The following is a 17,581-nucleotide window of genomic DNA, read 5'->3' as shown; positions in this document are numbered from 1 at the left end:
ATGCGTCTCCTTCCTGAGCGGTATGATGGCTGTGTGGTCACATGGTGTTTATTCTTGTGTACTATTGTTTGTACAGATGAATGTGGTACCTTCAGGGGTTTGGAAATTGCTCCCAAGGATGAACCAGACTTGTGGAGGTCAACAATTTTCTTGGCTGATTTCTTTTTGATTTTCCCATGATGTCAAGCAAAGAGGTACTGAGTTTGTAGGTAGGCCTTAAAATATATCCACAGGTGCACCTCCAGTTCAGTACACCTCCTATCAGAAGCTAACTGGCTAACTGTCTAAAGGCTTGACATAATTTTCTGGAATTTTCCAAGCTGCTTAAAAGGCACAGTTAACTTGGTGTATGTAAACTTCTGATCCAATGGAATGGTGATATAGTCAATTAAATGTGAAACAATCGGTCTGTAAACAGTTGTTGGAAAAATTACTTATGTCATGCACAAAGTAGATGTCCTAAATGACTTGCCAAAACTATAGTTTGCTAATATTAAATCTGTGGATTGGTTAAAAAATAAGGTTTAATGACTTCAGACTAAGTGTATGTAAACTTCTGACTTCAATTGTAATAATAATAGTAATAATCATTAGAAGAACAATAGGGTCTCCACACTTTCAGTGCTTGGACCCTAATAATCCTTAGAAGAACAATAGGGTCTCCACACTTTCAGTGCTTGGACCCTAATAATCCTTAGAAGAACAATAGAGTCTCCACACTTTCAGTGCTTGGGCCCTAATACACATTTAATTCTAATCATGCATAGCACAGATGAGATAGATCTGTTTGAGTCTCTCTCGTTATCATGCACTCATATTACAGAAGCTCTTTACAGAAATGCCTGTTTTGTTAGAGACAGTACGTGTCTCTTTTAGCACGCGTTCAACGAATTAATGCAAATATTTCTAAATAGTACAAATTAGGCAATGAAACAATAAATATGTAACAAAAAAGAATATATGAAATATAATATGATATTTATTGGTTGAATACATGGATATGTTTTTGTAATGTGCCTAGTTAGAAGGTCTCCTGTACTGTATAATTAACAGCATTAGCTGGAAAGGAATTTCTTTCATATGTAAATTAAAGGGATATGATAACTGAAATATTCCCATATGAATTTATATCAAATTCGGAATTGAATGGAGAGTTTGTGAATTGGAACTCACTTCATTGCTTGACATTTATAGTAAAAATCTCACCAAGCACAGGCCTGTTGCCTTAAAGTATAACAAAATAAACATAAATTACAAACTTAATCCATGAGCATTTTATTTAGGTTGAGTCCATAATAAACAATAATCCAAATATGCACAGATTGTCTTCAGTTTAGTGTTAGAAAATAAAAAAAGATTAATCTGCAATGCACTGCCTTAATAATAAGTTGCAATCTATTTCAAGTCAGCATTTCGTTTCATTAAACTGCCCCAACATCTGTTATAACACCACCATGATTACATTTGGTATTCAAAACCTATAGGTACATTTGTGATGGGTTATAATGATAAGTTGTAATTACTTGGTATGATTATCGTTTCCTTGTTTGGGACTGTCTGCTTCAAGTCTATTCTTAGTGTTTTATCAAGACATCTTCAGCCAACATTAAAAACAACTTGCAGTAATGTCTAGCCGAAAGACATGTTGTGTCCTGACAAGTAATTCATTGCGATGGTTAAATGACTCACATGTTGGCACTACACTTATGATTCATGTTTGTTCTGTATGGTTGAGTTGGTTTGATTGGACGCTGTTAAGGAAGGAGTGGAGATGACACATTAGCTGTCCCCTTCAGATGTGATTTACACAGTAGTCATACAAGTGTGGAGGCAGAACTGGCCTTGTGCACCCAGGCTGTTTATTACTTTGGGCCTTTCTGCCTTGCAAAATTATGACTGCCACGTGTACAAGGTTACGCCAAAGTGTCCTTGATTGTGCACCCTTCTGGCTTTGGACTGTTGAGAAGTGTGTAATTGGATTACTTGGGGAAAGCATTTAGCATTTTATGCCTTTTTAGGGAATGTTGTAGAGGTTTTTCACAGAAAAGCTGTTCACCATCTGATGCGTCTGTGAAAGTTTCTTGGTTCCCACTCAGGATTCATCAATAATGAAAAAATAAACTGCTGCACACAAATTGTACCTATACTTTCTCAATTTTTACCTCTAGTTTTATTCAGATGGAATGATTTTTAAAGTATATAGCCTAATTATGGAGCTTCTCTTCAGTCACTTCTTTCTCAGCAAGACGTGATGCAACATGTGATGAATTAAATTTATGTTGTTGTTTTTGGCAGATATTTTAACAAATGCATTAAAGGGCAGTTTGCCCAAAAAATGAAATTTCTGTCATTACTCAAGCTCTAGCCTCTATATTCTCTTACTAAGATGTTAGTTCCAGTCACTATTCATTGTCACTGCATATTTATTAATTTAGTCAGCCAGCAGCCATATCACCCTGTAGCTCTAGACTGGTTACCCACTGAACCTAAGCAGGGTCGAGCCTGGTCAGTACCTGAATGAGAGACCTCCTGGGGAAAACTAAGGTTGCTGCTGGAAGAGGTATTAGGGAGGCCAGCTGCTCACCCTGCGGTCTTTGTGGGTCCTAATGCCCCAGTATATTGACGGGGACACTGTACTGTAAAAAGGCGCCGTCCTTTGGATGAGACATTAAACCGAGGTCCAGACTTTCTGTGGTCATTAAAAATCCCAGGATACTTCTCAAAAAGAGTAGGGTTGTAACCCCATTGTAATGGCCAAATTCCCCCCCCATTGGCCCTTCTCAATCATGGGCTCCTAATAATCCCCATCCCTGAATTGTCTGTATCACTCTACTCTCTCCTCTCCACCAATAGCTGGTGTGTGGTGAGCATACTGGCGCACCATGGCTGCCGTCGCATCATCTAGATGGATGCTGCACACTGAAGGAGGTTGAGGAGAGTCCCCTGTTCACTGTGTAAAGCACTGAGTGTATTGTCAGAAAAGCACTATATGTAACATTCATTCATTCATTCATTCATTTTCTATACAATGAAAGTGAATGGTTAATGGTGAAACTTACACTCTCCCTAATATCTCCTTTTGTGTTCCATGGAGGAAAGTCAAAAAGGTTTTATCAGAAATGATCACTAAGAATACAAGTCAATACTCACCAGTTACATTAAATGGCATTTTAATGTTGACAAAATGCATTCAAAATGATAACAGATGAAATCCTGAGAGAGAACTTGCTAATAAAATATAATTATATATATATAATATATAGGCCTATATATATTATAGATAATATATTTTCATATTATGTATATTGATAATATTATAGTATTAAAATTACTATATTATTTATGCGTATTTTTACACAATTAAAATATTTATATTTACCAAACTGACATACACATGGCAGAGAAAATAGCTGTATAGGTCAGTTGGAGCTTCAGAGAGATAGAGATGACAGATGTAAAACATGTTTAAGTGGTTCTCTTCACCTAGAGTAGTTCTGGTAGCATTTTACACAAAGCATATTTGCTGTTTCTGGCTTTCTTGTCAAAGGTGCTGTAATATGTGGGAGCGATATGAAAATGCGGTGAATTGAAAGGCTGAAAAAGTAGATCGCTCCAACGTAGCGCACTTGTATGTTAACAGCTTTGCTTTGTTGATTATAAACGGCGATAATCACACTACTCGCTTACAGAGACGCAGCACAATGCCATTCACATGTCAAATCTTAAGTTCAGTAAATATACGACATACTTGTGACTTTCTCTCTGCACGCGCTTACACAAAATTCAACAAGCATTCGCTGAGGTGCACGTGAGAGGGAGAGATGGATTCGGTAGAGCTGATTTACTTGTGAAAGTTATGGAATTACAGTTTGATACAAAGACAAGACTATTGATTAAATTGCTCATTTGTATGGATTGGTTTACAGATTCTCAGCTAAATGTTTAAATGCATAAAAAAGTGCGGGAATTCCCCACATTTGTCAGTTATCCTGCTTCAGCAGTGCGCCGCTGCTGAATGCATATAGGGTAAACACTGTCTCAGCTCTGTAGGTCCATACAATGCAAGTGGATGATGATCAGCACTTTAACGCTCCAAAAAGCATAGACAGTCATAGTTAAAGTAATCCATACGAATCCAGTGGGAAAATGAATGTCTTCTAAAGCGATACAATCACTTTGGGTGAGAAACAGACCAATATTTAAGTCCTTTTCACTATAATCGTTTACTTCCGGTCGCTCTCCAATGTGCATCCATGTGGGCAATCAGTTCACGTTGCCTCTCGCATGACGTAAGCATGCTGGCATGTTCACGCGAGAATTGACGTGATACAACCGGAAGTGCAGCTCGATTTGTTTACAAGAGAGTGCTGTTCACAAGCTTAATTGGTTTTGCTTTCATTGGAGCATGCCAGCGCACTTACGTCACGTGAGAGACTGAATCCCTTGCACGGATTGCACATTGGTGGATGCGACTGGAAGTAAACAATTATAGTGAAAAGGACTTAAATATTGATCCGTTTCTTACCCAAAATGATCATATTGCTTTAGAAGACATTAACCACTGGAGTCGTATGGATTACTTTTACTACTATTGCCTGTGCTTTTTGGAGCCTTAAAATGCTGATCACCATCCACTTGCATTGTATGGACCTACAGAGCTGAAGAAAGAAAGTCATACACATCTGGGATGGCATGAGGGTGAGTAAATGATGAGAGAATTTTCATTTTTATGTGAAATATCCCTTTAATGGAAAGTTGCAGAGTAGAGCTCAACAGTAGAGTTCCTGAAGTAAAAATGCCATTCAAAATTTACGTAGCAACATTTATTTTCGATGATAACGTGTACTGAACGTATATCATATAAAAAAAACGACAGTTACATTCTTATTTGAATGCGATCAAATTGCACGGTAGCTCAACTGGTAGAGTGTTGCACTTGTGATGCAAAGGACCTGGGTACGAGTTCTGAAGAGCACGCAAGTCAACACGTGAGCTGAAAGTTTCATAGAAGCACCACAAAATGATATGGATGCTTCAGTGATTTCATTACTCACACTTTTTCTGATGCTATCTTTTGGGTGTAGGGTAGGGAGGTAGGTTTTGTTAATTTAAAACTTGATAGAGCATAAACATTAAAATCTTCTATTTGAGAGAACATTTAACTCTCTTTTAGCGCCACACAGTGGACAATTCACCTTGGAAATGCCGTGATATGTGAAAGGAACATATCTGTCATTTAGCATTATTTGTGAATGCTTAGAATTGCCAATAACTCACCCTTACAGTGTTCGCAATGTCATGCTTCAAGGGCTGAGCAAGTGCTTTTCATTAGCAGTGTGTGATTTTGTGCACGCTATAATAAATAAAAGATTGGCCCTGAATCTAGGCATGTTTGGCCGATCAAACAGTGAATCCCTAAACACTTCCCACAATCTTGAAGCGAGATCAACCAATCAAAGAAGTTGCTCTCATCATGGAAATAGGAATCACCATGAAGAGGGTTCTGGTGAGTTTTTTCCGGCTAGCGGAGGATAGCTAGACATCGTTAGTTTACTACCTAGCTAACCTTACCTTCCTAACATACGTCAGTACTAATGTTTTCTGATAAATAATACATTTAAAAGACAACAAACCTGACTGATTAGATTACATCATTCACAATGCTTTTTGGGTGTAGTCGTTCATTCATTCATTCCTTCTTTATTACACGCTCTTGTACCATAGTCTTTTAAAAGATTTTCAAATGCCCTAAATTGTTGTGATTCTCTAAGCTTGTTGGTTTGGTTTAAAACTTGCAAGTCCTTTACTGAAGAATTTTCTCAAAGGCTTATGGAGAAAATGATTGGGAAGTTTTCTTCTGAAACCCAGGCAGATGAAAAGGTGGGTGCTTAGTAAAGATCTGCTTCCATGTTGTTTTGAATACGTTGCTAAATGCATATTTTTTGATCGTTCATTCCCAGAGTAAGGATAAAAATAGTTACGTTTTAGGTTTATAATCAGCCTTGATTGACCTTCCCCTGCCGTGTGATATCCTGGGGAAATGTCAAGTCAAACTTCCTCTGGCCTATTTGGATTGAAAGAAATTTGGGCCGCATTTAACCTCCAGTGCTCTTTGCTTTTCTTGCAGCTAAAACCAGCACACTTTTATTTCAGACATTTTGGTCATGTTAACTCGAATCACTGCAAGTATGATTCATGTCTATGCTCTGTACCGCAACATCACAGACACAAACACAAGAAGTTATGAGTTCTCTATATTCACTTTTAAAAGGTGCTAGGAAAAACAATTCTTGGCAAATGACACATTAAAAATGAATAGTGTATAATGATCCAATAACCATCTGCATTTTACTCACAAAATGCACTGGTTGGTTATATTGCCCTTACTTGATGCATTAATGACCGCTCTCATCTATCAGCACACTGAAAGCAGGAGTTTCTAATGGAGGGAAGGTCATCTGAATACTTCTAGAGCATAATCAGACAGTGTTTCCTGATAGTAATTAACTTTATAAAGAGTATAATTGTTTTCTTTGTCCTCGTCCTTGAAAGAGTTATAGTCAAAAGCTGTTTTAATGCTTGCCTTGCATTAGAGGCTCCTTGCTGTAAGGTAATGCCAATACTGTTGCTCTTCAGAAAAACTATTTAATGTTTGTGAAAGTATAGTTTAAGCATTGTGAGAAATGGGTGTATCCCAAAAGCATTTGTTTCATAGCTTTGCATCATTCTTTTTCAATTAATCTCTGGATGAGGACTTGATCCTGGAATGTTGCATGAATATGCTTTTCAGGCTAATATGCTCCTCGCCTTGTTGGTGTTCATTCCTATATGGAACAGTATCAGCCCTAGTTAGTGGTTCATTCTAAGGCAAGCATCAGTGTTACTATGGCTTATACTTGGGGGTTAGGGATTTGACCCTTAACCTTATGTTTTATACTTTAGCGCATAACTCGTGCTGCACCATTCGTGCTACAGATATAAATGATACCACATAAATATATATTTTCTGTATGTATACAAGTGATCTCCGGCTCTGGTGAAATGTAAAAGGGCACTAGTACTTTTTGCCTGTTCTCATTCTGCCTCTGGGCAAGCAAATGTGGCCCCGTCGTCCCGATTCTACCACGTCCACTTCTGCAGAGACCCACTTTCCGTGACACAAAACTTCTCTGGAGACTTGTTGTTTATTTAATCATTTCTGCTGTTTTTGTCAAAGCCACCTTGCTTTGTTTGTTGCTTACATTTTAAAAGTTCCAGTCCTTATAGTCCTAAATCAAAGCCATAAATGATGGGATTTCATATTTTAATACAGACTTTATCAATCATAAAAAATATTTTATCAGATATCAGCGCTGTGAAAATAGCACTTGGCCAAGGACATTATGGAACAAATGGAAATAATTGAATGATTCTCAAAACACTTGCACTATTAAGGTCCTAATGGAGCTATTTTCAAACTTACATGCCAGTTATGTCCTATAAGCTGAAGATAATAATTATAATGGCAAAAATGAAAGTGCTTTTTTGTACATCATGCCTAAATACAGAACAACAGTGCCCGTCCACTTTTTCAGCCGCCTTGGTTGGGAAATATTTTTCCCTATTATTATTATTATTATTATTATTATTAATTTATTATTATTGTTAATTAATTAATTAATGTATTTATTTATTTTTATCTTTTTAGGATTTTTATTTACTTCATGAAGGAGTTTATTTTATTTATTTATTTTTTTTGATCTTTCTCCTTTTTCATCCAATTTGGAATGCCCAATTCCCAGTGCACTTTTAAGTCCACGTGGTGCGTAGTGATTCACCTCAATCCGGGTGGCGGAGGATGAATCCCAGTTGCCTCCGCATCTGAGACCATCAACCCGCGCATCTTATCACGTGGCTTGTTGAGCGTGTTGCCACGGAGACAGTGCGTGTGGAAGCTTCACCACACACCCCACTGAGAACGAACCACATTATAGTGACCACGAGGATGTTACCCCATGTGACTCTACCCTCCCTAGCAACCGGGCAAATTTGGTTATTTAGGAGACCTGGCTGGAGTCACTCAGTACCCCCTGGGATTCGAACTAGCGAACTCCAGGGGTGGTAGCCAGCGTATTTTAACACTGAGCTACCCAGGCCCCTCATAAAGGAGTTTTTAACCATGAAGCAACTCTGAGGTGAATCACAACATTACAAACTTTTATTTAAGCAAAAAAGTATTTGAAAATCAAACAAAAAGACGAAAGTACAAGACGTGTTTAATGAGGGAATGAACTACAATGCCTTGAAGCATTGCAAATTATCTAATTAAAGTAGAAACAACAGAAAAATTTAAAGGTTGATTTAAAAGTTTTTGATTAAGTAAAGAAACAATATATTTTATGTTTATTGCAAAATATTCAGATATGTACAAATAAGTAGTTTGAGAGTGAAGGGAAACGGACTCTATTGCATCATTGGTCATGATTCTGTGATTGGTGAAGCGTTTCTCTTTAGGATTCATGGATCACAATAAAGCAATCTGATGACTTCAGCAGAAGCATAGATCATTGATTAACATCGGAGCTTATGGTAGGTCGGTCTTTAAAGGTTTATAAATTATCGTTAAAAATCAGTTAATCTATGGAAAAAAATTGTATGAGATTTTTACTTCTGTTGTGCTCTATTGCCTAGTGATTTATATTCTGGGTAATCAGACAATGTAGGTGTCAATAGGATCACACACAGAAGGATTTATTGCTGTCATGGTTTGGATATCTCTCTTGGGAAGACTCTGGGAAGCTGTTCAGACTAATTACTTTGGGTTCAGAAGTTTCCAGATTAGTGGGCAATAAATTACATATTCTGTTGTGCTGTGGTTTTCTTACAGAGGGAGATGAAGGAGCAGCTGGCAACTCTACAGGACAGCGAGAAGGGTCACACCGAGGCTTTACAACTACTTCAGAGGCAGCTTACTGAAACAAAGGTAAACTTCTGCATGGTCTTGTACCTCTGAGGTTTATTGGATCTCATTATTTCTCAAGGAGACAAAGATAGAAATAAAATCTTGCGATTTAAGAAATCATCCTTCCGTCAGTGAATCTTTCCTCATCTTTAATGTCAACATGAAACCAAAATCGACCCTATTTACTTTCAAAATAAATGTCCCTGGTCTTATTGTACATGATTCACCAGTGATACAAATGTTTGTTTTTATAATCTTTGATTAAAATGTAGCCTTATAAGTGTTTCCACATCTGAAATGACTTTTCTTAATCAAGGCCACATGGACACCTCAAATTGTGTGAATTGTTGAGGAAAGATGTGCGATCAAACTTACGATTTTTGCCTGATGGACGATAAAACAGACTAAACAAATCCCACTGATTAACATTGAAGAAGAAACTTCAGGCAGATGTAGAGACCAGAATCTCTTGCATAGAGATCCAATGACAATTACTTGTGCAAAATAGAAAACGCTGTTGCTTATTACATCAGACGCTACGTTAATTGAAAATTCTCTGTCATTTAGCAAATTTGATAAACAGTGATGGATTATTCAAATGCTTTCCATCACTTCAACAGTTAAATATTAAGGTATCTCTCTAATGGTGATTAGAAAACAGACCAGTAGAGTGATGCAAGTGCGGATTTGAGGTAAAGAGATATTCCAAATGTATTCCAGTGGAATAGTTAATGGGATATTGTCCATTAAATTGGGTGACAATATCGCAAGACTGCAGTGTCTGTTGTGCTCTTCACATTGCAGTGGCAGAATGAGCGCTTTGACAATGGAAGACTTTAGCGCAACCTCATTACATAATTAATTACTTGCGTAGTTGTATCTGGATTACAAAACCACATTTGTATGTACACTTTCTTTGAATGTGGTCAAAATCCGTCCCTGTCCAGCTCCGAATGTTGTTTTAGTGATTCGATCCAAATTTGAGCATTTACACCTGGCATTTAATGTGGTCAAGTGCTATCTGATCACCAAAAAAAGTGTGTTAATGCTGGGTTTAAATGGGACTATATAGGCTTGGGGGTTTGGTCTTTTGAGTTGAGCCAGTAAACAACTACCTGTAACACCCTAGCAACCACATAGCAACACCCTGACAACCACCCACAACACCTTATCATCATAGTGGTGAGTTTTGCACTGGCAAGAACCATTAATTTTCATTTTCTTCAGAGAATATGAAATGTAGTATTAACCATTAATATCACAGCCTAACATCCACAATCCAATCAAATCTTGATGGATAAAATCAAGTCCCGCCCTGCGTTATTTTCTGCTGCCCACTCGGCATTCATTACGGGTTAAATGTGTTGTGAAAACAATTTCATGTTGGCTTTTAAATAATGCCCCTCTCCCTTGTGATCAGCTTTAAAAAATGATATGTAATAGTTATAGTTGTGTTTAGTGTGAATTGTTTTAGTCTGTTGGGACCACAAGATCAATTCTGGATTTGATGGGTGAACATTGATTTATCAGGAATTCATCCAAACAGGCAGTAGCCTAAAGCAAATCACTCTGTCTTAATATTAAAACCACGTCTGCGGTTCACCTCTGGTGGGACTCTATTAAAGCAGACCTGAAATCAGCGCTTGTGGCAAGCGAAATGCAGCTGTCAAACAGCTCACCCTGCCCACTGTGGCCTTTACAGATTCATAGCAGGTCTCTCACACTGTTCCTTGCTAATTTTCTCTCGCTCTGTGTCTCTCTTGCTCTCTCTTCAGTTGACATTGAGTTTCCAACAAGCAAATTGGTTTATTGAGCAGCTCTTTAATCTTGACACCTTGTTTTAATCAGAGGAGAGAGACACCACAGTCAATACCGCAAATTTATCCATCTCCCTGCCTCTCTACCCCTTGCTCATCAATCACCTCTTTGGGATTTTGGATTAGATTGCAGTGGAAGAGCTTCCTGACACAGTTGACTACAGATTTTTTTTTAGATTCTGCATCTTCAGCTCACAATTTATTCAATACTGTTCACATTTCCACTGGTTAAGTGTGTGTTTGCGGACACATCTCCAACACTATTTTTTTCCAATATCAAGATTTTAGGTTAAAATTAAATATGAATGTATAACTAAAAGTGTATAATTTTAGTAATGTATACATGTGTGTAGTTTCAGTTTCTTCAGCGATCTGCATCAAATAAAATGAATAGAAATAGTCCTGTCTTTCCAACAACGTGCATCCGTGTCATATTTTTTTATTTATTGCACAATGCGAGCCCTATGTATATGCTCGGTAGAAGCTGTTATATTTAGCGTTTTCCCTATGCTGACATAGTGCTGTTTGGGTGGGTAAAGTTTACATATGCGTCTTGCACAGTCAGATGCATTTACATGTGACCAGTTTCATCCGGAATGCATCTCAAACCACCTCCTGAAGTGATTGAGCGATCGGATTGCAATCCGTCTTGAATGCGTTTCGGAGGGCATTTACACCTGGTCTTTTCATGATTGGATATCTATCCGATCTGTGAAAACGCAAGAAGTGGCCAAGTGTAAATACCCCTTAGTCAAAATGAAATCTAAATTGAACCATTTTTACTTTCTTATTACATTTCTCTGTCTAATTGTGTAAAATTCATTGGTGCATGTTATAAAAAATCTTTGAAAATTATTATATTATATTATTTGATACTATATTATTTATATAGTTTATTATATTTGTATTATATATAAGTAACATTTTAATTTTACATTTATTTAAAAAAAATATTGCAAAAGTGTATCTGTAGCTAGCTACACTTGCTTGCCCTTCAGACAAGTAAATTGGTTAGTCACTTGTCAGAGTAAAAAAGTTACTTGTCCGGTATATTATGATACATTGTCACAGTGCACACATTTTAAGTAGTCAGTAATTTAATTTGACAATTCTTGATACCAGATTCAATACCACAACAAATAATAACACTAATTTGATAACTATGTAAGAATTGTTTCAAGTAATTATTCAAGACTAGTGAACCATCAGTAAAAAAAGTAAATGGCAATTAAAAACAGCAGTTAATAGAAATATATTAGAAATAATAGAACAAAAAATACAAATTAAGAAAACATTGCTTTTTTAACAGCTTTAAACGTTTTTAAAAGCAGTTTCAAGTATTCAGGTAAACATTCAGAATGAAATGCAATATGAAATTACTAATGGTCGTCACTGTATGATTATAATACTTTTTAAAGCTACTAAAGTTCTTCAGTCAAGAGCAGTGGGTGTTTTCTAGTTTTCTTATGGTTGTTTGATTAATATGATGACACACTAGACGGCAGAAGGTCCATTAGCTTAAATTTACACTTACAAGTCCGGCAGTTTGCTTTTTCCCCCACTGTTTACATTCACTTTAGACATAACTCTCTGTGTTTATATGAATACCTCACCAAGACGGGCATTTTGGTGGAATTTTGAAATGTATTTGACCATTCAGGCACTTATAGGTGTCACCACAAGCGTTCTCGAAAAACACACACGCATGTTCAGCGCACACACATAAGCCGATCGCTAGCGAATTATACAGTCATGCAATCTGGCTTATTAAGAATATTAACTTTTGTAGTATGTGGCACAGGCCTAGACAATATTACAAATATAGCTGGTTATCCTTTCGTTATTAAAGTTCTAATCAGGTTATTTGTTCGGGTGAAATGAAAACAAGCGTTAATGTCGAGCCCTAATTACAAATGTATCATAATAACAAATAACAACAACCCAAATATTATTATACAAGTAATATTTCTCAAACAATTTCTTAATTTGTACATGGCATTGCTATGGGATCTGGTTAAAAAAAACAAAAAAAAAAACAGTAATTTTCTGTGTGAAGTCGTGTTAAAAAAAGCCTTTGAGCGCCTGTGAATTCCAATATGGTAAAATGCTCTCAGCTCTCATCGCTTCTGTCCACAAAAAAACCTGGTGTAATGAGATTTTCGATTTGTAATTGTATAGTAGCTTGTAGTGGCCAGTTAAAGGGAATTTAGAGCGCTGTAAATACAATTTAACACAACACAGCCGTTATTCTGTGCATGAGTTGAGATTCGTGGAGGGAGCACAGACAGAACCACCTCACATGAGCTCGGAACAGAGCTCCGCAGAGCATGCCACGCTTTGAGACTGTCTGCTTGATTAGATCACAGCCCTTTGCGGTTTAATATTCATTAGGTCATATCTTGATTTCGATTTAATTTCAATGGATCATTCAGCCCTACACAATGCAATAGAAAGACATGTGGTTTTGTGTTATTTTGCGGAATGCAATCTTTTTATCTCATCACATTAAATTCAGACTGCAAGTTCACAATTTGAGTATCATTTGGCCCTGGAGATTCAGTAACGGCGGAGCGGTGCAGGAAACACTGATGCATTATAACACAAGCAACATCCAATTTTAATGCAGCAGAATAAAATGAATCATATAAGTGCTGTCATGCAAAAGCAGCATAGTGTAAACAGTCAAAAGGCTTTATGACATGATCATATTATAAGTGGTCTTTGCCTGCTTTAAGTTACTTATATATATATATATATATATATATATATATATATAAGACATTATAACTTCTGCAGATAAAATTGGATGTTGCTGGTGTAATAATGCATTATACTCTAAGGTATAACTAAGAATAGTTAAGTATTATAATGTATTATAATTCTGGTTACAATTATTTATGAGAAGTTATAACATATTATAAGGTGCATTATGAGACATTGCTAATGCATTATAATGACTTTACAATGCATTATAAATATGGGCTTCATACAAAGTGTTACCAAATTCTTTTATACCAATTTCGATACCTCAGCAAAAAATTACAACATCTACAACGCTAAAAAACTTTGATTTAATTTAATATGTTAATGTTTAAATTAATGTTAAAGTGCCTTAGGGTTTTTCTAAATTAGTTAACATTACCTCAAGTTTTTTTAAAGTAATTATTCAGGTAAACAGTCATTATAAAAAAAGTACTAAGTATAAAGGAAACTAAGGGCATAGTAATAAAATAAAATACAAAACAATAAATTAAGAGCAGTAAGCCGAGTAACATCGGCAGGTCTGTTACGGGCCTTGAACGTGTTTTTTACTTCTTGAGTAGCCTATTTCATTGGGAATTCAATTACATTATGAAAGTGAAATGGGTTGTGACCGTATATTCATTTTGACTTTAAAGCGTCTTTGGCTGTGTCATATACATTTTTATTACAGATATTGCATGTAGTTGTGCCTCAATTCATATGAGGTCATAAATGCAGTCATTAATGTTTATGCAAGAATCAGAATGATACTGTTTAAAGTAGTTTCGATGAAGTGTAAATTGTCACTCTGTCGCACTGCATCAGTCTAATCATTCCCTGTGATTACATTGTCTGGAAGCAGACAATCTTTTCGGCTCATTGATCCTATGACCATTTCTATCTAGAGAGCTGATTATACTTTGGATACCTTTCAGTTCATTCCCTGGCTGCACCAGCCATCATTTTCATCCAGAGAAAATGTAGATGTCGACATTGACCAGCCAATCGTATCCTGTCTGGCTTTATTGATGCAGAGCTTTAAGATGCACAGATGCTTGACACTGACATTCAGAACCACCCAAGCAAATGCCTCTTTCAGCCCAGAGTCTCCAGTACAAGAGATAAGAGGACAGATGGCTATTTCAGATCGCTGTCACAGCACAACCTCTCGAAGTAGATTTATGGAGTAAACTGAATTTAGCAATAAAGCAAGCACACATTTAACTCCTAAATGGCAATAAAGTGTGCTTACTTTTAACTCCTTATCACCTGGCAAATTCCATGGTGCCGTATGTCTTTTATCTTGCAAAATTACTTTTGTAGGAGTGACCTGAATGTAACAGAGATTGGGATGGGCTCTTGTGACTTGGGTCAGTAAGAAACCACCCACAATACCCCTAGCATTGTGGTGGCGAGTTTTGCACAAGTGGTAAGTTGTTTGTCATTATGTTTGCCTTGAATAGACGTGTTCATTTTTAGCTTGTTGCACACTCACCACTAGAATGCTCTAGATTTAGCTCAGCAGTAGGTCTGCTGATAGACCCTCTCATCTAAAGTACTGCTGTTGAATCTAAATTGAATACCCCAAGGAGAGATGTGTCTGATTAGCAGATGTTGTAGGCAGGCCGTGATGCACTAAGCTCATTGGATGTGTTAACTGGCTTTGAATAGACCCCATCCTAGAGAGCAAAGCCCATGGGGAGAGCACTTTCAAGAGACCAACATCACTTCAGAGACACTAAGTCCCAATCATCCATCAGACGGCACCAGGTGGGCAGACTCAGCCCATGCAAATGATGCTAGTCCTGTTGGAGTCTGAAACGGGATAATAGGATTCCATCTTCTAAATGGCAGGAAAATCACGTTCCTTTTGAAAAGACAGTGGTATGTGCTGTGGAGGAAATAAAATCAGCCCTTATTTTATTTGTAAGGAAGTGCCCTCTTGTGGTCAGTAAATGGCAGGGAAGGAAGGAAAATATGGCACAGCACATTGGAAAAATAATTTTCTTAATCTGTACCTAGACAGTACCTAGACATCCTTAAAACTAGACTTGGAAACTAAGAACCTTTTCTTATTCAGAACCGGTTCAATTTAAAAAATAAATAAAAAAAAAAAAAACACTTCAAGAGTGTTTTAGCACAGTGTTTACATCCACATCCCCGGAAGAAAGCTTTTATTTCTGAGAACCTTTAATAGAACCAAGTCATGAAAATCTTTTGGTTCCTTTAACGGTTCTTGAACGTGCTTTCTTACACAGATGTGAATGCAATACAGTACTAAAATAATCAGATAGTGTTCCTGTGCTTCCATTTAGCAGCACTGCAACACCGCTGTTGAATCTACAGTGCACTCCATTTCCCATACGAATGATTCTTATGAGCCAGTTCATTTGAATCTACACTGCGAAATATACAGCAGTTCCCGAAAGAATGACTCTTATGAGTCAGTTCTTTTGACTTTACAGCGTGAAATATACAGCACGACCAGTGCATTCCGATTCCCAAACCAATTATTCTTATGAGCCAGTTCTTTTGAATCTACACCTCAAAAATCTACAGCGCTTCCAAACAAATGACTCCTGTCAGCCGATTTTTTTATTTTATTTTATTTATTTTTTTTATAAATCAAAAACTTACTGCAGTCTTTCATTTCGTCATGTCTGACTCCAAATAAACCAATTATTGTTACTGTGTTGTGTGTATTTAAGGCTCGTGAGACTTAAATCAGACTAGTAATCACTGGATAGTTATTGATATGACATTGTGTAGTTAAAGATACCCATTATGAGTTTTAAAAGTCAGTGTAAATGCATTATTTGCAAGAATCTGTTATGTTAAAAAATGAAATCATCTTGTCATTTGGTGACAGACTGCTATGGGCAGTAAATAATAATAAATATTAATTTTTTTATTTCCAAATATTTCTTCCTCAAAAGTAATAAAAGAATCTCAAAAGAACTGTGAAGGAATCAGAATCTTATCCGGGAATTGCTAAATTCTTTGATTCCCATCCCTATTTAAAACAAGATAAATCTACTTAAGAAGCATGTTTTCAGAAAATATATCTTGAGTGACATCTGTATTGATTACTATTGGAAAATTGGTTTATTTCTTGTTTTAAGCATAAATCTAACAAAATATTGTGAATGTTATGCTTTAAACAAGAAAAAACTATTCGCCAGTAGGGTAAGAAAAACTAACAAATCAAGATATGCGCCATTCTCTGAAAACAAGTCTTATTCTCTTACACAATATTGCTTCTCAAGTAAATGTGCTTGTTTTGAAGATGTTTGGATATTTCTACTGGGAAATAAAAAAAATGTGATTAAGACTTTTTATAGTTTTATAGTCTCTTCTGAGCTTACCTTGTTCGTATGGGCTTGTATCCTACATCGATTTGAACTTGATGTTCAGATCTTTGATCTGTCAGCTGTAACTCACGTGCATTACACTTTAATGGAGACGATCGGCTTCTTTAGAAGCATCTTATTTTATCTCTTTGAATTTACCTTCTTCCCAGTCATGGCACAATTTTGTTAACTGGTTTCACAGTTCTCCTTTGCGTTCCTTATCGACTTTTCTACTTTTGTCTTAGTACTCATCTGCATGTCTGCATGTGTAATCATGTCCATCTCATGGAGGCTGTCCCACAATAACCCCAAAGGAGGAGGGATGAGCAATCAAATGCCATTTCTATTTTTTCTCCCCAATTTGGCATGCCCAATTCCCAATGCGCTCTAGATCCTCGTGGTGGCATAGTGACTCACTTCAATCTGGGGGGTGGAGGACGAATCTCAGTTGCCTCCACGTCTGAGACCGTCAATCCGTGCATCTTACCACGTGGCTTGTTGAGGTCATTACCGCGGAGACCTAGCGCGTGTGGAGGCTTTATGCTATTCACCGCGGCATCCATGCACAAAACACCACGTGCCCCACCGAGAGAAAGAACCACATTATATCAACCATAAGGAGGTTACCCCAACGTGACTCTACCCACCCTAGCAACCGGGCCAATTGGTTGCTTAGGAAGCCTGACTCGAGTCACTCAGCACACCCTGGATTCGAACTTGCGACTCCTGGT

General features: G+C 37.0%; 1 protein-coding gene across 4 annotated transcripts in view; it reads left to right on the top strand.

Moving 5' to 3' along the window:
• The window catches only part of LOC127427883 (E3 ubiquitin-protein ligase TRIM62-like), an 88,267-nt gene that overhangs the window by 59,264 nt on the left and 11,422 nt on the right, over positions 1-17,581 (top strand). For all 4 annotated transcript variants that reach the window (XM_051675783.1, XM_051675782.1, XM_051675781.1 and 1 more), the window contains one exon: positions 8,867-8,962. In XM_051675783.1, coding sequence (XP_051531743.1) covers positions 8,867-8,962 — 96 coding nt within the window. The remainder of the gene's footprint in view (positions 1-8,866; positions 8,963-17,581) is intronic.

The sequence above is a fragment of the Myxocyprinus asiaticus genome, chromosome 37 (genome assembly GCF_019703515.2).
Source record: "Myxocyprinus asiaticus isolate MX2 ecotype Aquarium Trade chromosome 37, UBuf_Myxa_2, whole genome shotgun sequence".
In the NCBI taxonomy this organism is placed as follows: Eukaryota; Metazoa; Chordata; class Actinopteri; order Cypriniformes; family Catostomidae; genus Myxocyprinus; species Myxocyprinus asiaticus.
Note: the sequence above shows the minus strand (reverse complement) of the source record. Positions and strands in the feature narration are given on the sequence as shown.